General features: G+C 41.1%; 1 protein-coding gene and 1 non-coding gene across 2 annotated transcripts in view; both read right to left on the reverse strand.

Annotated features, from left to right (window-relative positions):
• Positions 1-23,817, reverse strand: part of LOC129860828 (metabotropic glutamate receptor 4-like) — a 334,179-nt gene that overhangs the window by 23,129 nt on the left and 287,233 nt on the right. The window contains exon 7 of the mRNA XM_055931640.1: positions 7,910-8,110. Within this exon, the coding sequence (XP_055787615.1) occupies positions 7,910-8,110 (201 nt within the window). The remainder of the gene's footprint in view (positions 1-7,909; positions 8,111-23,817) is intronic.
• Positions 16,228-16,303, reverse strand: trnaa-ugc (transfer RNA alanine (anticodon UGC)). The gene has a single exon. It is a non-coding gene; the product is annotated as a tRNA-Ala (tRNA).

Here is a 23,817-nt window from a genome sequence, read left to right on the forward strand (position 1 = left end):
ATCAGCATATTTGTCAATGTTGTTGTTGGACGCAATGCGGAACATATTCCAATCCGCGTGATCGAAGCAGTCTTGAAGCGTGGAATCAGATTGGTCGGACCAGCGTTGAACAGACCTGAGCGAGGGAGCTTGTTGTTTTAGTTTCTGTTTGTAGGCTGGAAGCAAAAAAAATGGAGTCGTGGTCAGCTTTTCCAAAAGGAGGGCGGGGGAGGGCCTTATATGCGTCGCGGAAGTTAGTATAACAATGATCCAAGGTTTTACCAGCCCTGGTAGCACAATCGATATGCTGATAGAATTTAGGGAGTTTTGTTTTCAGATTGGCCTTGTTAAAATCCCCAGCTACGATGAATGCAGCCTCAGGGTGTGTGGTTTCCAGTTTACAAAGAGTCAGATAAAGTTTGTTCAGGGCCATCGATGTGTCTGCTTGGGGGGGAATATATACGGCTGTGATTATAATCGAAGAGAATTCCCTTGGTAGATAATGCGGTCGACATTTGATTGTGAGGAGTTCTAGATCAGGTGAACAGAATGACTTGAGTTCCTGTATGTTGTTATGATCACACCACGTCTCGTTAATCATAAGGCATACCCCCCGCCCCTCTTCTTACCAGAAAGATGTATGTTTCTGTCGGCGCGATGCGTGAAGAAACCAGCTGGCTGCACCGACTCCGTTAGCGTCTCTTGAGTTAGCCATGTTTCCGTGAAGCAGAGAACGTTACAATCTCTGATGTCTCTGGAATGTTATCCTTGCTCGGATTTCATCAACCTTATTGTCAAGAGACTGGACATTGGCGAGTAGTATGCTAGGGAGTGGAGCGCGATGTGCCCGTCTCCGAAGCCTGACCAGGAGACCGCTACGTTTGCCCCTTTTACGGCGTCGCCTAGGGTCGCCGGCTGGGATCAGATCCATTGTATTGGGTGGAAGGCAAAACACTGGATCCGTTTCGGTAAAGTCATATTCCTGTTTGGAACGATGGGGAGTTGACGTTGCTCTTATACTCAGTAGTTCCTCCCGACTGTCTCCCGACCTGGGGTACCAATGTAAGGAATAACACATAAAAAAACTAAATACTGCATATTTTCCAAGGAACGCGAAGCGAGGCGGCCATCTTGGTCGGCGCCGGAAGTCATGAGTCTACTGTAGTTTTGTCAAAGTCGTCACTTATTGAATGTGTGAAAACTGGCATCATATGGTTGAATTCTGAGGCAATAGTCTATAGCAGGGGTACTCAGCTCTTACCCTATGAGGTTCGGAGCATGCTGGTTTTTTGTTCTACCTGATAATTAATTGCACACACCTGGTGTCCCAGGTCTAAATCTGTCCCTGATCAGAGGGGAACAATGAGGAAATGCAGTGGCACTGGCTTCGAGGTCCAGAGTTGAGTTTGAGGGGTCTATAGGGTCTACAGCCTTGTAAAATACTGTCCAGTCAGCTGAAACACATTTTGTTTTAAACATTGTTCCTTCTTAAGAACCAATGATGTTAACCTTACTATTGACTGACTCTTTGAAAGTTATTATAAGTATAAAAAGTCTGTTAAGTACAACTATGTAATATTAGAATAATTTGAGTTGCCTACATTATGTAAATATGACATACATTGTACTGAATAATAAGGTTAGATGTAAAAATAGTATCCATAAATACATCTCATGATGATGGCTGAGTGTCTGTGGATTTGTTTTTAAATACTCTACATACTGGTACTGTATGTGATATACATATTCAAGGTTTTTCAAGGGGTTATTCTTCCATGAGTCTGACTCTGAACATAAAAATAATGAAATTCAGAACAGCTGCTGAAAACCCGTAAGGTAAGGGCTGTACTGTATGCACAGTGGTTTACCCTAAGGTCTCAAGTGACCTGCATTCAAACCACAAATCCATAATCATATCTGGGGTTCAATCACAGAGAAAAACAGAATAAAACACACTTAAAGTACATGGAGCACATGTAAAACAACAAACAAACAAACAAATAAATAAATATAGTATAAAACACCCTCCCTCAGCCACTGTTAGTGCTGCAGCCTCCTCAACCAAACTAACAGTGAAGATACACAACTATCACAATCTTCTACATTCCCTGTAAATGCTAAGTAGGCTTTGACAACACAAGGATTCAGTGGTGACAATGACACACAATAATTTACAACCACTTTAAATGGAGGCCCAGCCTCTCTTGGTTATTAGTCAGCCAATGCTGTGGCTGAATGTCCTGTCAGCCTCTCACTGTTATTTCTTTGTGACACCGAACTCACAAAGGAGGCCGCATTGCTGTATTTTATCCTACCCTCGCAGTTTGTCATGGCATGTAATTTTGTTAGTTGCCTGGCAGGGAGGATGGCATTTGACGTTTATGCTTCCCCACTCTGTAATTCAAATTTCATATGCAGGCAGTTGCAACAATTAACTGGCTTAACAAATCGGCAAGTTCATATGTGCCAGGTCCCTCTTGACTTGAAGGTTTGCTTATGGCTACTCACTGAGGAAAGTATCCATTGTTTGTTGAAGAATGCAGAAGTACATTGTATTTTTCTAGCTGAACTAACAATCTCAGCCATCCTACAATCACAAAAATGTTAACAGTTCTATGCTTTTAATTAAAGCAATGCCGCTGGGTTTCAATGTAATGGATATGGGTATTTGGAGCTTTTTATCTCTAATCTCGCTTTCTTTGAACGACGGGAATTCACGATGTAAGCTGTGCTATCCCCCGAATATGATGCAATTTAGCCAGTGCAGCAGAAGCATTGTTTCAGAAAAAATAGATAATATGGTGGTAGGACTAACATCAACAAGAATCAACCTCCTCAACAATATCAGGAATGGTCTCCTTTCCTCTAGTCAGCATGGGTGCTTCCAGGTCCCAGACAGAATAGACTGGGATCATGTTAACACTTGTTATCCTTAAAATCTTTTCAATTGTAAATTCTAATGTACAGTAAGACTATTAAAGGCAATACATCCTTCCGGTAATGTGTTTTTGTCATTGATTTTTAGTTAATCTTAGGTCTAACCGCAATACTTTTGAGTACTATTACTGAGAAGTCTTCCAGTAATGCAAGTAAAGGTCATTGTCGTGGTGGTTCCCGGTGAATGACGAAATCCAATGAATATTTACATAATCTACAAAAAGGTATCAACAAAATGAGCAGACTCTCAAAATACAGGTTTGAATCTAAATCAAAAACCTAAGCCTCAATCAGGCTTACCTTGCCAAACCAAAAATAGCAAGTTGGGGTATACCAGGCAATGGACAGCCTCCCCACACAGTTCACATACCAGAGCTGAACATAACTCTCCAGTTCACAGGTTGAACTAACAGGTACTCTACCTTTATACCTACGGCCACTCCCTATGGACCATACCATTAACCATGGAGCTCTTTACCCAAATATGACATATTAAATCATGTAACAGACATCTTCATTATACCCACATTTACATACACCATTTAAATAAACATCTTAAACATTCCTGCTTATCCTCAAAGCGGAAATACTTTCCATTAATGAATACACATTTAACAGCAATAGTTTTGCAGGCCAGCAGGCAGCAAAACATATTACTTATGGAGCCGTGCACCCGCCCATTACACACAGACATGAGACAAGAGATGTAGTTCCGAGATACGCAAACTTCAGACACAGGACACGTTACAATAAGGAAATAAACAAACTTATTTCTCGTCAGTGTAGCAAGTGTTCATGTGCACCTGAACATCGCATCCACGTTGGAGGATTGCAAAATGGTACATTTCTGCATTTAAATAGGAAACTGAAATGCGTCACAATGCAACTCGACCAAACATTTCCCTGACACATAATTAACCTTGCCTTGCGCACAGTAAATACCCATGATACTGGCAAAAGAATAACAGTATATACCTTTAGGATACATTAATTACTAGGTATATGGGGAAATATGAACACGCTAAACAATTTCTAAGGGGAATTAAATAATGCACTTTCATGACGAGAGCTACTGAGTCAGCTTCGTCACAGGCATTCAAGTCCTTTTCTATAGGGAGTGCTACTGCTAGGTTGGAGAAGGTGGTAGGGGTAGGCTGGATGTCAAAAGAGGGGTAAAGGGAGCTTCATTTAGAGTCTATTGACGAACCTGGCTTGACGAAGGCTGCCCTTTTGTCTTATATTTTGCAGATAAACAATTCCCTTCAAAGGTAAATTAGGTAGATAAAGTTAAGTCAGTGAGACTGATTGATTTAAATGAGACTGAGTGATTCATATTTTGTGACAACTGATGCGTGCTCTCCTTCAGTGTTGAACTAAGCATGTAACTGTGCTAATTGCTTGCTGTTTGGGGTTTTAGGCTGAGTTTCTGTACAGCACTTAGAGATATTAGCTGATGTACGAAGGGCTATATGAAATAAACTTGATTTGATTTTGATTTGATTTGTTGACAGTCATTGATCTACAAGTCATTTGGCAGGCTGAACAACCCCAGCGAATATCAGTAGCCTACTCACCGTGCCCAGCAACACGAGGTAGGCAGCCTGTTTCTGCTCTCAGTCGCACGTCAGAATTAGACTGTCATCCATGTTTCTCAATTGTCCATTTTCAAATTTGCACCAAAGATCAAATTTCAAAGTGTTTAAGGTGAAGTTTAGGCATTAGCTCCACATTTTTAAGGTTAGGATTAAGTTCAGGCATTAACTTTGAATTCTTAAAGGGATACCTTGGGATTTTGGCAAAGAAGCCAGATGAACTTGTGGATACCATTTGTATGTCTCTGTGTTCAGTATGGAGGAAGTTAGGGGTCGTTTCCGCGAAGTATCCCTGATAAAGAAATGTGCCTGCACTACAGACGGCTATATCGTTCCGCTAAGACTGTGCAAATCTGTCATCAAGGCAAAGGGTGGATATTTTGAAGACTCTCAAATATAAAATATGTTTTGATTTGTTTAACACTTTTTTGGTTACTACATGATTCCATATCTGTTACTTAATAAATGTGATGTCTTCATTATTATTCTACAATGTAGAACATTGTGAAAATAAAGAAAAACCCTTGAATGAGTAGGTGTGTACAAACATTTGACTGGTACAGTAGATATTGTGCATTCGGAAAATATTCAGACCCCTTGACTTTGGTACGTTACAGCCTTATTCTAAAATGGATTACATTAATAAATATTCTTCATAAATTTACACAATACCCCATAAGACATTTTTGCAAATGTATAAAAAAAAATAAAAAAAATACCTTAGTTACATAAGTATTCAGACCCTTTGCGATGAGATTCGAAACTGAGTTCAGGTGCATCCTGTTTCCATTGATCATCCTTGAGATGTTTCTACAAATTGATTGGAATCCACCTGTGGTAAATTAAATTGATTGGACATGATTTGGAAACACACCTGTCTATATAAGGTCCAACAGGTGACAGTGCATGTCAGAGCAAAAACCAAGCCATGAGGACAAAGGAATTGTCTGTAGAGCTCCGAGACAGGATTGTGTTGAGGCACAGATCTGGGGAAGGGAACCAAAAAAGTTGTGAAGCATTAAATGTCGCCAAGAACACAGTGGTCTCCATCATTCTTAAATGGAAGAAGCTTGGAACCACCAAGAATCTTCCTAGAGCTGGCCATGCGGCCAAACTGAGCAATCGGGTGAGAAGGGCTTTGGTCAGGGAGGTGACCAAGAAGCCGATGGTCACTCTGACAGAGCTCCAGAGTTCCGCTGTGGAGATGGGAGAACCTTCCAGAAGGACAACCATCTCTGCAGCACTCCACCAATCAGGCCTTTATGGTAGAGTGGTCAGACGGAAGCCACTGCTCAGTAAAAGGCACATAACAGCCTGCTTGGAGTTTTCCAAAAGGCACCTAAAGGACTCTCAGACCATGAGAAACAAGATTCTCTGGTCTGATGAAACCAAGACTGTACTCTTTGGCCTAAATTCCAAGCGTCACATCTGGAGGAAACATGGCACCATCCCTACGGTGAAGCATGGTGGTGGCAGCATCATGGTGTAGGGATATTTTTCAGCGGCAGGGACTGGGAGACTAGTCAGGATCGAGGGAAAGATTAACCGAGCAAAGTACAGAGACATCCTTGATGAAAACCTGCTCCAGACCACTCAGGACCTCAGACTAGGGAGAAGGGTTCACCTTCCAACGCAGGAGTGGCTTCGGGACAAGTCTCTGAATGTCCTTGAGTGGCCCAGCCAGAGCCCGGACTTGAACCCGATCGAACATCACTGAAGAGACCTGAAAATAGCTGCGCAACGACGCTCCCCATCCAACCTGACAGAGCTTGTGAGCATCTGCAGAGAAGAATGGGAAACTCCCCAAATACAGATGTGCCAAGCGTGTAGCATCATACCCGAGAATACTCCAGGCTGTAATCGCTGCCAAAGGTGCTTCAACAAAGTACTGAGTAAATGGTCTGAATACTGATGTAAATGTGACATTTCAGTTGTTGTATATTTATTTAGTTTGCTAACTTTTCTAAAAACCTGTTTTTGCTTTGTGTGTGAATTGATGAGGGAAAAAAGTGATTTACATTTTTTGTTTAAATAAGGCTGTAACGTAACAAAATGTGGAAAAAGTCAAGGGGTGTGAATACTTTCCGAATGCACTGTACGAATAGAATCATCTTATAAGGGAATAATGCACATCCCTAGTTGGTATGCCTACTCAATATACACTCTATCGTTGTCTCTTTTTGTGCAGAACATTATAAGCAGTGCATCAGAGCCCTATGATAAGCCAGCCCTCCCATTATGCGGTTCAGCTTTTCTATTCTGCCCCTACAGCTCTCCCTTCCATTCTTCAACTGGATTGTGCCTCCCTCTAGGATCACACCACACCTTCATCCAAACAGGGCATTCATTACCATATAATTAGATCTAAGAGAGGGTCTGAGTCGTCTGTGGGTGTCAGAATGCACGTGTTGCATTACGCCTGATTGCCTGAACTGTGTCACTCTGACATTCTGCTCACTTATAATTAGCAGCACCTTATTAGAACAGATGAAAGTGACATCAGACAGAGACCATACTCTAAAGTAGCCTAGCAGGCCAATGAGTCACAGTCACACGGTTGGTTATTAGGCAATCTGAGTTTGTCCTTCCTTGAAATTTCAACACGGATGAAGACTGGAGTTGCGGTTGTCCCTTTGAGGTTTATAAAATGAGTATGACAGTGTGGGCGCCATTTTCTGTCAGAAAATGCAGCAATAATTATCATTGCAACTTTTACAATTGATCTTTAATGGATCTACAAACTAATACTAACCAAGCTTTACATAGTGTGGCTGACTGTAATCAAATGTCCACTTTCACTTTTTTACCTTACACCACAACTGTAAGGTATTTTCTTTAAACATGTTCCATTAAAGCAGCACACTTGTATGTTTTCCCCACTTTTACTGCAGTATACTACAGCGTAGTGTACCTCCGCTTCAAATGCTTCTCCAGGAACAGAGGTTCCATAAAAATGCAGATGAGTTCTCTGAACTAAGTAACAGTAAGCTTGTAATAATCGGTTTGTACGCAAGCACTGCAGTCTGCTTTTGCTTTCATGTTTTCTTAACTGATTATTTAGGGGAGGCATTTTTCATGCTGCTCTCTGGAAGACTGGGGTATTTCAGTTGGCCGTAGAACCACATTGTTTCTTTCATTATGGTTTGTTTTCAAAATAATTACACTCGTAAGACACATCATTCAAGTAAATGTGGTGGGAAGAACAAAGCTGGCGTTTCAAAGTCTGTTTCAATTGATAAAGCGGCTTTACAAATGTATGGTGTAAGGCTTTGTCTTACAGACAAGAGATGTAGGAAATGCTGATGCCTTTGCTAATGTGTTAATTTGTATCGTTTTTGTTTGTGTATCTGCATCCTTGCATATGTTCACGGGTGTTTGCTGTTTGCATTACAAAGACAAACCTGTAAAGTTGACGTTGCGAATGAACTTGAGCAACATGGTTCCATTGATGGTTTCCATTTTGGAGCAGAGGCCCACTTTCCCTGGACAGAGCTCCTTATGCATGTTGTGTAAAGCGTGAGCCATGGCGTAAACTGCATCAACCACAAACTGGACCTTCCCCTCCTGCTCATAGGACGAGTCCTTCCCGATCCGCTCGTGGTCTAAAGGGACACCAAAATAAAAGCCACTGTTAAATTCAATCATTATACAGTAGCATAACCCTCATGTAATAACATCTAGTCCAAAGACAATAAACACACTTCTGTATTACAGTAAATATATCCCATTGTCTGGTGTACAACTCAAATTATAGTTCCCTTGAGACTAAAAATACAAATTTCTAACAAATATATTTATTTTTGGATAGGCTCCTTTGATATAGAATGAAAACATGACTGACCGACAGGTCTTGTTCATCTGCTATGTTCTACTATTCATCAGAGGTTTGTTAGTCAAGGCAAGAGTATGTGTTGGAGGAGTGGAGGACGACTGGAAGACAGAGCAAGACAGGCTTAATCATTCTTTAGTATTAATGCAATTAGTTATGACAGGTGTATATTAATCATAGCCGAGGTTGTTTCAATGCTTTGGAAATGTGTTAATCACCAAGTAAGGTTTCAATTAACATCCTGGTCCTGCAATTAGCTGCTGCCTTGTCAGCGCGTTGGCATGGAGAGAGTGACAGTGGGACACTCCACTGGCCTATAATCAGCTGGTCTTAGCTATTATTACAGCACAAGTGAGAAGGAAAAATCCTAACCACCAGCCAAGGTGGGGGCATTGGGTCTGACTGCTCTATATAAGTGAGTTGTGATTCCGTACAGAGGCATGACTACAGTCTAGACTCTATATTATCAGTATGCTAGACCAGAGGTTTTAGCCATTGAAAGGAGTCTGATTAAAACGATATTGGATGGAAAATGGTGAAAAATGCACAACATTTTTCTTGAAACTTCCAACATAGAAATGCTTCCAAAAAGAACTTACTGAAACGTGTTACAAATGATGGCGTCATCCATGATTCCTCAAATTATATTTTGAAAAAGGAAGCAAAATATTTAAGCATTTGTTTTCTTTTCAGTCTCCTCCATTTCCACTGTATAACTGTAAGGATTTTTTTCCTAATAATAATAATAAATGTAAAATTAACAGAATTACAGAAAGACAAAGAATATTTTCAGTCTGGAAAAAAACAGGGCTTGATGGTATACCAATAGAGGTATATCAGACCTTTTTGAATATACTCAAAGATCCATTATAAGCATGTTTTAATTACTCCTAAAAAATGATACTTTCAGGTACTCAACAAGAAGGTCTGATTTCATTACTTCTAAAACAGGACCCAGGTGGTAAGTATAAAGATCCAATCCATTTAAAAAACTGGAGGACTCTTACACTTCAATGTTGCGATACAAAAATCCTGGTGAAACACAGGCCTGGTCTTCATAGCAGATTTTGAAAAGACGTTTGATAAAGTACGACTAGAATATATATATAAATGTCTGGGTTACATTCATTTTGGTGAATCTCTTATACAATGGGTTAAAGTTATGTACAGGAACCCCAGATGTAAAATAGTAAATAATGGTTACTTCTCAGAAAGTACTGAGCTTTTATGAGGAGTAAAACAAGGCTGTCCGTGGTCTCCATATCTATTTTTTATGGCCATTGAAATGCTAGCTATTAAAATTAGATCCAACAAGAACATCAAGGGGTTAGAAATCCAGGGAATAAAGACAATGTGTCAATGTATGCCGATGTCTCAAGTTTTTTCTTAAGTCCACAATCGGGTTCCCTGCACAGTCTCATTGAAGATCTTGATCACTTTCCTTGCCTCACTGGACTAAAACCTAATTATGACTAGTGTGTCATGTTATATATTGGATTGCTAAAAGACACAGTGTTTCCACTACCTTGTAGTTTACCAATAAAATGGGTGGATGGTGAAGTAGACATACATGGTGTTCACATCTCAAAAAATATAAATGAACTTACCAGAATCAACTTCAATAGAAAGTTTGCAAAAATAGATAAGATTCTGCAACCATCGAGAGGTAAATCACAATGATTAACTTCTGGGTCCTATCACAGTTTACTTACTTACTAATGGCACTGCCTGCTCCAGACGACTCGTTTTTTAAACCATTTGAGCAAAAAAATATGTCCTTTTATTTGGAATGCGAAGCCAGACAAAATTAATTAATTAAAATTAGTTTGGGGGGGGACTAAAATGATTAAATATTAAAGCTTTAAATATCTCAATAAAAGCTTCACTCATACAGAAGTTATACTTAAATCCAAAATGGTTCTCCAGTAGATTATTAAGAAAATTGCCTTTTTGCCTTTATACAGATTACAACTTCTCATTCCGACTAATTGAAAATTTAATTTTGTTTAAAGTATCGCCCATCCTTAACTTCTTTGGGCTGCAGGGGCAGTATTGAGTAGCCTGGATAAAAGGTGCCCATTGCAAATGGCCTCGCACTTAATTCTTGCTCATACAATATGCATATTATTCTTACTATTGGATAGAAAACACTCTCTAGTTTCTAAAACCGTTGGAATTATGTCTCTAAGTGAAACAGAACTCGACTTAGAGCACTTTTCCTATGTCTGTGTGAGAATGGGAAATTTTATTATATACTTTGAGACCTGTCTTTAACTTTGCCTGTCTTCTATTGGTTGAGATGCACTGCATACGCCTTCCCCTGGCTGTTAGCGAATAGGGAGAGTTGAAATGACGTCTCTACGTAGTTCCCAAAGTTTATAAATTGATTGGAACCGAGGTGTCCGACCTTTTGGGACTTCGCGCTGACGCAAAGAGGGTCTTGGCATGTCTTTTTAGAACGTCTGGTTTTAGCTCCTAGATGTATCCGGCTCTGTTTTTATTCGCTATAGGCTTTAAAGACATCATAATCTTGTTATTTTGAACCGAATTATACCAGTTTAGGTCAGTATATTGCGATTTTCAGGTATTTATTTCCATGGCGCTGTAGAAACGTGGGTGTCTCTCTCTCGAATGCCATTCTGTACTGCTAATTGCAACGTCGAGGGAAACATTCTCCAACCCAGCAACGATTCTTTTGGCCAACGGACACCTTCCCCAAGATTCTGATGGGAGTTCAGCTAATAGTAAGTACTATTTATGCTGATAAAACGTTGTTCTGTTGAAAAAGAAAAATGTATTAGACGCCATTATTTTCCGTGTAGCGTTGCGCTATCGCACCCTGTATTGTACCCAGTATTGGGCAGTAAGGTTAATTTTAAAAATGTAATTCAGCGATTGCATTAAGAACTAATTTGTCTTTCAATTGCTGTCCAACCTGTATTTTTTTAGTCAAGTTTATGAATAGTTTTTGATAAGATTAGGTGCCTTTCCAAAATGGCGCCGGACAGATTGCTTGATTTTTTGCCCACTAAACACGTTGTGTAACCACGAATTGTGCGGCTAAATATGCACATTTTCGAACAAACTATATGCATTGTGTACTATGATGTTACAGGACTGTCATCTGAAGAATTCTGAGAAGGTTAGTGAAAAAATTAATAGCGTTTGGTGGTTTATAACGTTATTGCTATTTTTGCCTTGAATCAATGCTGCCGTGTGACTGACTATTGTGCTAAGCTAAGATAACGCTATATTGTGTTTTCGCTGTAAAACACTTAGAAAATCTGACATATTGGCTATATTCACATGAACTGTGTCTTTCATCTGCTGTACGCTGTGTATTTTTAAGAAATGTTTTATGATGAGTAATTAGCTAATACACGATGGTCTCTGTAGTTATTCTAGTCATTTTAGTGATAGTTGTAATGGGGGCTGCAATTGTAAACTATGATTTCTACCTGAAATATGCACATTTTTCAACAAAACCTATGCTATACAATAAATATGTTATCAGACTGTCATCTGATGAGGTTTGTTTCTTGGTTAGTGGCTATTTATATCTTTATTTGGTCGAATTTGTGATAGCTACTGATGCAGTAAGAAAATGGTGGAGTAAGAAAATTGTTGTCTTTTGCTAACGTGGTTAGCTAATAGATTTACATATTGTGTCTTCCCTGTAAAACTTTTTAAAAATAAGAGATGATGGCTTGAATCACAAGATCTGTATCTTTCATTTGGTGTCTTGGACTTGTGATTTCATGAACATTTTATTTTATGATATCCCTGTAACTTTAGGCTAGGCTATGCTAGTCAGCTTTTGTGATGGGGGGGATCCCGGATCCGGGTTAGGGAGGCGTTAGAGGTCAAGCCATTTTGCCACAACTTTGGAAGTATGCTTGGGGTCATTGTCCGTTTGGAAGACCCATTTGCGACCAAGCTTTAACTTCCTGACTGATGTCTTGAGATGTTGCTTCAATATATCCACATATTTGTCCTTCCTCATGAAGCCATCTATTTTGTGAAGTGCACCAGTCCCTCCTGCAGCAAAGCACCCCCACAACATGATGCTGCCACCCCCGTGCTTCACAGTTGGGATGGTTTTCTTCGGCTTGCAAGCATCCCCCTTTTTCCTCCAAACATAACGATGGTCATTATGGCCAAACAGTTCTAATTTTGTTTCATCAGACCAGAGGACATTTCTCCAAAAAGTACGATTTTTGTACCCATGTGCAGTTGCAAACCAGTCTGGCTTTTTTATGGCGGTTTTGGAGCTGTGGCTTCTTCCTTGCTGAGAGGACTTTCAGGTTATGTCGATAAAGGACTCGTTTTACTGTGGATATAGATAATTTTGTACCCGTTTCCTCCAGCATTTTCACAAGGTCCTTTGCTGTTGTTCTGGGATTGATTTGCACTTTTCACACCAAAGTACGCTCATCTCTAGGAGACAGAACGTGTCTCCTTCCTGAGCGGTATGACGGCTGCGTGGTCCCATGGTGTTTATACTTGCGTACTATTGTTTGTACAGTTGAACGTGGTATCTTCAGGCGTTTGGAAATTGCTCCCAAGGATGATCCAGACTTGTGGAGGTAAAAAAAAAAATTCTGAGGTCTTGGCTGATTTCTCTTGATTTTCCCAGGATGTCAAGCGAAGAGGCACTGCGTTTGAAGGTAGGCCTTGAAATACATCCACAGGTACACCTCCAATTGACTCAAATTATGTCAATTAGCCTATCAGAAGCTTCTAAAACCATGACATCATTTTCTGGAATTGTCCAAGCTGTTCAAAGGCACAGTCAACTTAGTGTATGTAAACTTCTGACCTACTGGAATTGTGATACAGTGACTTATAAGGGAAATAATCTGTCTGTAAACAATTGTTGGAAAAATTACTTGTGTCATGCACAAAGTAGATGTCCTAAACGACTTGCCAAAACTATAGTTTGTTAACAAGACATTTGTTGAGTGGTTGAAAAACAAGTTTTAATGACTCCAACATAAGTGTATGTAAACTTCCGACTTCAACTGTATGTAAAACATCACAGCACAATTGAAAAAATATATGGCACATGGAATCCAAACGAGGGTGGTCTATGGTGATAGGTGGGATAGGCTGAGAGTGGCGGGATGAAAGAGCTTATGTTTGGTAATGTATCTATGTGATTGCTTTATTTAAAAGTACCATATATGCTACATGCAAACATGTACAGTTCCAGTCAAAAGTTGACAACTACTCATTCAAGGATTTCTTTATTTATATAATTTTCTACATGGTAGAATAAAAGTGAAGACATCAAAACTATGAAATAACACATATGGAATAATGTACGTAGTAATGTAGTAACCACAAAAGTGGTTACATTTTTTTTTATATATTTGAGATTCTTCAAAACAGCCGGCCTTTGACCCTTGGCTTTCTCTCAACCAGCTTTCACCTGGAATGCTTTTCCAACAGTCTTGAAGGAATTGACACATAGGCGGAGCACTTGTTGGCTGCTTTTCCTTCACTCTGTGGTCCAACTCATCCCAAACCATCTCAATTGGGTTGCGGTTGGGTGATTGTGGAGGCCGGGTCATCCGATGCAGCACTCCATCACTCTCCGTCCTGGTCAAATAACCCTTACACAGCATGAGGGTGTGTTGGGTCATTGTCCTGTTGAAAAACAAATGATAGTCCCACTAAGCGCAAACCATATTTATCACTGCAGAATGCTGTGGTAGCCATGCTAGTTAAGTGTGTCTTGAATTCTAAATGAATGACGAACAGTGTCACCAGGAAAGCACCCCCACACACCTCCTCCATGCTTCACGGTCGGAACCACACATGCGGAGATCATCCGTTAACCTACTCTGCATCTCACAAAGGCACGGCGGTTGGAACAAAAAATCTAAAATTTGGACTAATCAAACCAAAGGACAGATTTCCACAAGTCTAATGTCGATTGCGCGTGTTTCTTGGCCCAAGCAAGTATCTTCTTATTGGTATCCTTTAGGAGTGTTTTCTTTGCATCAATTCGACAATGAAGGCCTGATTCTGTGACGTGGTAATGTTGGTCCTGGTGCAGAAAAGAGACCAGATGAGGAATCAGTGGTTAAGGATAAACATAATACTTTACTGCGATACAGTAGCTGCAGGATCACAGGACGCTTGAAAACCCAACAACCACTAAGTCTTAAAAACTCACTCAGGAAATGACCACACATGGTAAAAAATTCAAGGACCACAGAAAACACACCTCTTTTAACAGGGACAAAATCGTGAAATAATAAAGACACACCTGAGTCCTATAAAAGTTTTTAGGGCGGTCTGTGCCGCACTCTGGTGCCAGGAGGAACAATGACAGATTCACACAGTCTCCTCTGAACAGTTGATGTTGAGATGTGTCTGTTACTTGAACTATGTGAAGCATTTATTTGGGCTGCAATTTCTGAGGCTTGTAACTCTAATGAACATATCCTCTGCAGCAGGGGTAACTCTGGGTCTTCCTTTCCTGTGGCGGCCCTCATGAAAGCCAGTCTCATCATAGCGCTTGATGGTTTTTGCAACTGCACTTGAAGAAACGTTAAAAGTTCTTAAAATGTTCCGCATTGACTGACCTTCATGTCTTAAAGTAATGATGGACTGTTGTTTCTCTTTGCTTATTTGAGCTGTTATTGCCATAATATGGACTTGGTCTTTTACCAAATAGATCTTCTGTATACCACCCCTACCTTGTCACAACACAACTGATTGGCTCAAACGCATTAAGAAGGAAAAAATTTACAAAAATTAACAAGGCACACCTGTTAATTGAAATGCATTCCAGACTACCTCATGAAGCTGGTTGAGAGAATAATTTAAAAAAAAAATGAATTTTGTGAAGCCTAATGACAGAAACTAAGGAAGAACATAAGCTTATAACTGTTCACTCAGCTCCGGTAAAATAGTCAACAACAAACGAATCTCCTTGCTGTTGTTGATGTAGCCATCACTAGCCTTACATTAATGATTGGCCCAGCGTCGTCCGGTTTATGGTTTTGCTGGGGTAGGCCATCATTGTAAATAAGAATTTGTTCTTAATTAACTGACTTGCCTAGTTAAATAAAACTTAAATAAAAAATAAATCAATAAAAAATGAATAGATGGTTACTCTTTTTGGCCTACTGCTAAAACAGAACATGTCTACAAAGGCAAGGACATCAGTGGATTAGAAGTCACATTCAGACTCTAACAACACCACTAAACAGGAGCCCCATCTGGCTCTTGTATCTGTAATTATTATTTCAATATTAAAAAGTGTTTATACCTCCCTGGGGATTGAATTATGTCATCTATAAGACATGCTGAACAAAGTTTAACAGGATTGAAACCATTATCAGAGGGATGCAATGAGTTGAGTCATACAGCTAATATGAACACTGTCACAGCACACATTTTAATAAATGTCAGTGAAGATCATTAAAAGTAGCATCCTTGCCCCGTAAAATCATTAGCGGAGAACCAGAGTTTGGAGGAACTAGCGAGGGGAGTAGGATATGGGCACCGTGTAAAGGCACTGACAGCTGATCCTTAAGGTACTGTAACAGATCCAATCTGCCACTCTTTTATCCTGCATGATCAATATCTCATCATGCGATTCAGGTAAAATCAACAGGATCTACGTCCTCTGAGACAGTACAAACACTCCTAGTCAATTTAAGGATTTTGTCAGATTGCTAATTGAGATTCTCATTGCTTGATGTTTATTGCTCGTGGAATTATATGAGTAGACTGGATAACCTCAGAATCATGCTTGAGATAAAGTGGAAGATTGGGGAGAGTAAATATACATTTAACATTTACATTTAAGTCATTTAGCAGACGCTCTTATCCAGAGCGATTTACAAGTTCATACATTCATACTTTTTTTTGTACTGGCCCCCCGTGGGAATCGAACCCACAACCCTGGCGTTGCAAGCGCCATGCTCTACCAACTGAGCCACACGGGGCCTGTGGGGGGGCCTATACAGTACTATTTTTCACAGAATTTCTACTAAACTTCTACTACCCATGGCCATGCCTCTGTAAGTATGTGAAAGTACATGTACTGTACATTCATACTGTCATATTTAGACTTACCAAATCCCTCCTTGCAAGTGATACAGGGGGAGGCAACATTTGACATAATCAGTATAGTTCTCTCATGTCCATTTGGAAAGTGGTCTCTGTGCCAGGAGCCAGACGTCATTCCTGATGAATGGGAGAGACCTTGTCACATATTACTCTTGCATTCGGCAAGTAAGGACTCTACTGCCTAGTGTTGACGGCTGTAATAAAAATCAACAGCCAGTGCCATCTAGGGGATGACCTCTAGGGGATGACCTCTCTGCCCACTTCTCCCCCTTCAGACCCATGCTCCAGTTCCAGCTCCAGGTCTAACTCTCTCATCTCACTTTGTCTCTTATTGCCTAATCCACTGGTTCCCCAAATGTAAACAAGACATAGAATGTATAATAGGATGAAGAAATACAGGATGGAGTAATTGATAAAGTTGCTCAGCGTTTTGTTTTCTCTATGCCTCTTGAAAGGTCTACATGGCCATTTCTTATCTAAACATAAGTACTTAATGTTAACAAATGCTGGCTGTGAACAGATATTATTATTTATTTTTTCTCTTGCTTCTGCTATATGCAGTCTGAATCTGTATTTGCCCAGGCTTGGAGAAGCAATTTAACATCTCTGACAAGACGTTGAATGCTTGAATAAAAAATGTCCAGTTATGGTCCTGTACTTGTTTGCCACTGGTATACCAATCATAAGAGAACACACACGCACACACATAAACCCACACATACCTACCTCAGTTGTGGTAAATATTTTCACATTAATGGGACGAAGAATTTTAAATCCCAGGATGAGGAGGCTCTGATCACTGAACAGGGTTTTGCTGCTCATTTGCGGCAATAAATTACATTCCCCAAAGGTTTCGCATATTAATACTTATTTTCCACCATAATTTGCAAATAAATTCATAAAAAATCCTACAATGTTATTTTCTGGATTTTTTTTCTTCTCATTTTGTCTGTCATAGTTGAAGTGTACTTATGATGAAAATTACAGGCCTCTCTCATCTTTTTAAGTGGGAGAACTTGCACAATTGGTGGCTGACTAAATACTTTTTTGCCCCACTGTATAAACACAGCAAAAAAAGAAACGTCCCTTTGTCAGGACCCTGTCCTTCAAAGATAATTTGTGAAAATCCAAAAACTTCACAGATCTTAATTGTAAAGGGTTTAAACACTGTTTCCCAAGCTTGTTCAATGAACCATAAACAATTAATGAACATGCACCTGTGGAACGGTCGTTAAGACACTAACAGCTTACAGACGGTAGGCAATAAAGCTCACTGACTCTGAAAAACACCAAAAGAAAGCTGCCCAGGGTGCCTGCTCTGCGTGAACGTGCCTTAGGCATGCTGCAAGGAGGCATGAGGACTGCAGATGTGGCCAGGGCAATAAATTGCAATGTCCGTACTGTAAGACGCCTAAGACAGAGCTACAGGGAGACAGGACGGACAGCTGATCGTGCTCGCAGTGGCAGACCACGTGAAACAACACCTGCACAGGATTGGTACATCCGAACATCACACCTGCGGGACAGGTACAGGATGGCAACAACAACTGCCCGAGTTACAACAGGAACGCACAATCCCTCCATCAGAGCTCAGACTGTCCGCAATAAGTTGAGAGAGGTTGGACTGAGGGCTTGTAGGCCTGTTGTAAGGCAGGTCCTCACCAGACATCACCGGCAACAACATCGCCTATGGGCACAAACAGGGAACACATCCTCCTCCCTCATGTGGTACCCTTCCTGCAGGCTCATCCTGACATGACCCTCCAGCATGACAATGCCGCCAGACATACTGCTCGTTCTGTGCAGGATTTCCTGCAAGACAGGAGTGTCAGTGTTCTGCCATGGCCAGTGAAGAGCCCGGATCTCAATTCCATTGAACACATCTGGGACCTGTTGGATCGTAGGGTGAGGGCTAGTGCCATTCCCCCCAGAAATGTCTGGGAACTTGCAGGTGCCTTGGTGGAAGAGTGGGGTAACATCTCACAGCAAGAATGAGCAAATCTGGTGAGGTCCATGAGGAGGAGATGCACTGCAGTACTTAATGCAGCTGGTGGCCACACCAGATACTGACTGTTACAGATACCCCCCCCCCCCTTTGTTCAGAGACATTATTCCATTTCTGTTGGTCACATGTCTGTGGGACTTGTTCAGTTTACGTCTCAGTTGTTGAATCTTGTTATGGTCATAGAAATACTTACACATGTTAAGTTTGCTGAAAATAAACGCAGTTGACAGTGAGAGGACGTTTCTTTTTTTGCTGAGTTTATATATAGTTTACTACGTATGCAGTGCCATAACCTTTTCTTGTCTAAAGAAATACACTGGATTTATAATGTTTTGCATTTTTAAATAATTCAGCAGCGAGAGAGAGAGAGAGAGGGTCCTAAACCTATTGTTTACAATACAGTGGTAGCAAATGAAAAGCTTATCCAGCTATGAAGCATATTTTCTGTCTCAGACTGTTTCACTGGAGGTATTACTCCCGTTATGGGCTCTTGACAGTAAGATACTGTATGCAATGAATGTTTTTGAGGATTCCTCTGGTGTTTCTTCTGAAAATGTATTGAGCTAATTGGAAGTCAAAGGCCATTTTAAATAAGCAGTGCTAGTTGGAAGTGTCTATAGTAAAAAAGAGTAGGATGTATCCCTATGCCAAGTTTCAAAACACAACTATACAATTCTAATTAGACTGTCGACTGACTTTGATAAATGCTGATTCCACTGAAGCTAAGACAGAAACCTACTGTACTGATGTGTTCTCCCTGTATACCCAACAGCTTATGGCCATTGCCTTCTGATGTGGATTTATGCTGTATGTTTCTCAGTAATCATTAGTGGTATACTTTTTACCCCAACAGAGAGTTTGTTTGTAATTGCTTCTTTAGACTCTAAATTACTGTTTTTTTGTCCCAGAAGGAGAACTATATTGTTGTGTGTTTAAACACTGAAATGGTGTAAAGACGCAGCAGGCAATAAATCCAACCGTCAGAAACCCAACCATTAACCCACCACATAATTTCATGGGGAAAATTACATTTTCAAAAGTAGAGCTAAATCAAGCGTGGTATATGAGTGACATCAGTTGTGCATATGGCAGTTGGGAGTCACTCTGCTCTTTCCCCCTAGTAGGTTTGGAACCTTGCACTTGATTGAACATGAAAGGCTGGACATCAAGTGAGCTGGTGCCACCATGGCACTGACTTTGATGTGGAAGGCTGTCATATAGCAGGGTGCTTCTTTTCAATATATCATTAAGAAGAATTGGCCTCATCTCCCTTAAGCTCAAAACAGACAGACTACAGTTCATGTCATCCTCGCTAAAAAATACATTTTCAGTCACGTTAGGAAACTGTTGCGAGCAATGTCGTGGCCTTGTTCAGTTATTATGCCATAGTGGTTACAAGTAGAATGACTGAACTGCTGACTCCACATTCAATCGTGAGGCCCTTTCTTACCAAGTCAGTTTTTTTCGTCTGAATAATTCGGACAAAAATAAATAACTAGACATAAATACTTGCACGTCTTGTGAATGAATTTATTTATTTCTCTCTGCTTGTTTTTTTTTACATTTGCAAGGCATCATTGCAGCAATATCAATTTAGCCAATGCACCAGAGCTACACGTCGCTCTTGCCATTCAAACTTCCCCACCAGTTCATTGCCAACACTGTAGCCTATTTTTTAGCCATTCAGCAAGCAAGAGGATTGATTGATGCTTCTCTCCTCTAATAGGCCTAGACCTATTAGCTTAAAAAAATTGCTTGAAATAATAATATACTTGTTCAAAAGCTAGAGAAAGGGGGACGAGATAAGCCAGTGGAGAAATCAGCGGGATGCGTGAATTGCGCAAAAAGGGAACAGTGAAGACAGAGAGATGTGTAAGTTTTCAACCTGGTCTCATAGACTAGACATAACATAGTAAATGTAAAACCATGAATCACAAAATAGTATGATATGTTACGTTTGCTATGGTTACATAAGACCGATGGTTAATTAAGGCAAAAACAAAGGTAGAGTGGTTGGTCGGGGTGGATGGGTGAGCGCATAATGCAAACATCTAGCAACCCAAAGGTTGCAAGTTCAAATCTCATAATGGACAATTTTAGCATTATAGCTAAATAGCAAATTTTCAACTACTTGCTACTTTTTAGCTACTTTGCAACTATTTAGCCTGTTAGCTAACCCTTCCCCTAATTAGATGTTCAGGAGTCTTAAGGCTTGGCGGTAGAAGCTGTTTAGAAGCCTCTTGGACCTAGACTTGGCACTCAGGTACCTCTTTCCGTGCGGTAGCAGAGATAACAGTCTATGAATAGGGTGGCTGGAGTTTTTGACATGTTTTTGTGCCGTCTTCTGACACAGCCTGGTATGGAGGTCATGGATGGCAGAAAGCTTGGATGTACTGGGCCATACGCACTATCTTGTGCCTTGTGGTCGGAGGCTGAGCAGTTGCCATACCAGGCAGTGATGGAACCAGTTAGGATGCTCTCGATGGTGCAGCTGTAGAACCTTTGAAAATCTGAGAACCCATGGCAAATATTTTCAGTCTCCTGTGGGGGAAATGGTTTTGTTGTGCCCTCTTCATGACTGTCTTGGTGTGCTTGGACCAAGTTAGTTTGTTGGTGATGTGGACACCAAGTAACTTGAAGCTCTCAACCTGCTCCACTACAGCCCCGTCGATGAGAATGGGGGCGTGCTCGGTCCTTTTCCTGTAGTCCACAATCAACTCCTTAGCCTTGATCACGTTGAGGGAGAGGCTGTTGTCCTGGCACCACATTGCCCGGACAAATTAATGATGGCGTTGGAGTCGTGCCTGGCCGTGCAGTCATGCGTGAACAGGGAGTACATGAGGGGCCTGAGCACGCACCCCTGAGGGGCCCCCGTGTTAAGGATCAGCGTGGCGGATTTGTTACCTACCCTTACCGCCCGGGGGGCGGTCAGGAAGTCCAGGATCCAGTTGCAGAGAGAGGTGTTTAGTCCCAGGGTCTTTAGCTTAGTCATGAGCTTTGAGGGCACTATGGTGTTGAACGCTGAGCTGTAGTCAATGATTAGCATTCTCACATACAGTTGAAGTCAGAAGTTTACATGCAGCTGAAGTCAGAAGTTTACATACACTTAGGTTTGAGTCATTAAAACTCATTTTTCAACCACTCCACAAATTTCTTGTTAACAAACTATAGGTTTGGCAAGTTGGTTAGGACATCTACTTTGTGCATGACACAAGTAATTTTTCCAACAATTATTTACAGACAGATTATTTCACTTATTCACTATATCACAATTCCAGTGGGTCAGAAGTTTACATACACTAAGTTGACTGTGCCTTTAAACAATTTGGAAAATTCCAGAAAATTATGTCACACCATTTGAGTCAATTGGAGGTGTACCTGTGGATGGTGTACCTCTTACCATAGGCTGCTGTTCTATCTTGCCGATACAGTGTATAACCCATATGTTATTCATGTTGTCGTTCTGCCACGACTCGTGAAAGATAAGATATTACAGTTAATGTCCCGTTGGTAGGATATACGTGCTTATAGTTTGTCCACTTTATTATCCAGCGATTGTAAGTTGGCCAATAGTACCAAGGGCAAAGGCAGATTAGCCACTCGTCGCTGGATCCTCACAAGGTACCCCAATCTCCTTCCGCAAAACCTACGTCTCTTTCTCCTACGAATGACGGGGATGAGGGCCTGTTCGGGTGTCTGGAGTAAATCCCTATCGTCTGACTCATTAAAGAAAAAGTCTTTGTTCAATTCAAGGTGAGTAATTGCTGTTCTGATGTCCAGAAGCTCTTTTCAGTCATAAGAGACAATAGCAGCAACATTACATGTAAAATAAGTTACAAACAATTTGAAAAAACAAACAAAATAGCATGATTGGTTAAGAGCCCATAAAATGGCATCCACCCCTCCAGCGCAATTCGTAACATATTGTACGCTTAGTACATTTGTAACATATAATATGAATTGTAAGTTGTGACATATCATACGAAATGGGTGATGGACATCCACAAATTAATACATAACATACAAAACATAACATATCATACTAAATGGAGTGTCTCAGATTTACATACAGAATAATAAGAATTCTCTGAGACCAGGATGCAACAAGTTAGAAGTTAGTACTGTATATTAATGCAACGACTTGTATAGCCTATATATTAGGCAATATAGTATAGGCCTGCTAAAGTGAATTTGGGTGTCAACCTAACAAATTAAACTATAGAAAGTGCATCGGTGATGTTGTACCCACAGCGTCTAATAAAACATTCCCCAACCAGAAACCGTGGATTGATGGCAGCATTCGCGCAAAACAGAAAGCACGAACCACTGCTTTTAATCAGTGCAAGGTGACCGAAACATGACCGAATACAAACAGTGTAGCTATTCCCTCCGCAAGGCAATCAAACAAGCTAAGCGTCAGTATGGAGACAAAGTAGAGTCGCAATTCAACAGCTCAGACATGAGATGTATGTGGCAGGGTCTACAGTCAATCACGGACTACAAAAGAAAAACTAGCCCCGTCGCGGACCACGATGTCTTGCTCCCAGACAGACTAAACAACTTCTTTGCTCGCTTTGAGGACAATACAGTGCCACTGACACGGCCCGCTACCAAAACCTGCGGGCTCTCCTTCACTGCAGCCAACCTGAGTAAAACATTTAAACATGTTAACTCTCGCAAGGCTGCAGGCCCAGACAGCATACCCAGCCGCGTCCTCAGAGCATGCGCAGACCAGCTGGCTGGTGTGTTTACGGACATATTCAATCAAGCCTTATCCCAGTCTGCTGTTCCCACATGCTTCAAGAGGACCACCATTGTTCCTGTTCCCAAGAAAGCTAAGGTAACTAAGCTAAATGACTATCACCCCGTAGCACTCACTTCCGTCATCATGAAGTGCTTTGAGAGACTAGTCAAGGACCATATCACCTTCACCCTACCTGACACCCTAGACCCATTCCAATTTGCTTACCGCCCCAATAGGTCCACAGACGACGCAATCGCAATCACACTGCACACTGCCCTATCCCATCTGGACAAGAGGAATACCTATGTAAGAATGCTGTTCATCGACTACAGCTCAGCATTTAAAACCATAGTACCCTCCAAACTCGTCATTAAGCTCGAGACCCTGGGTCTCGACCCCGCCCTGTGAAACTGGGTCCTGCACTTCCTGACGGGCCGCCCCCAGGTGGTGAGGGTAGGTAACAACATCTCCACCCCGCTGATCCTCCAAACAAGGGTGCGTTCTCAGCCCTCTCCTGTACTCCCTGTTCACCCACGACTGTGTGGCCATGCACACCTTCAACTCAATCATCAAGTTTGCAGACGACACTACAGTGGTAGGCTTGATTACCAAAAACGACGAGACGGCCTACAGGGAGGAGGTG

This window comes from Salvelinus fontinalis, chromosome 8 (genome assembly GCF_029448725.1).
Source record: "Salvelinus fontinalis isolate EN_2023a chromosome 8, ASM2944872v1, whole genome shotgun sequence".
NCBI classification, from domain to species: domain Eukaryota; kingdom Metazoa; phylum Chordata; class Actinopteri; order Salmoniformes; family Salmonidae; genus Salvelinus; species Salvelinus fontinalis.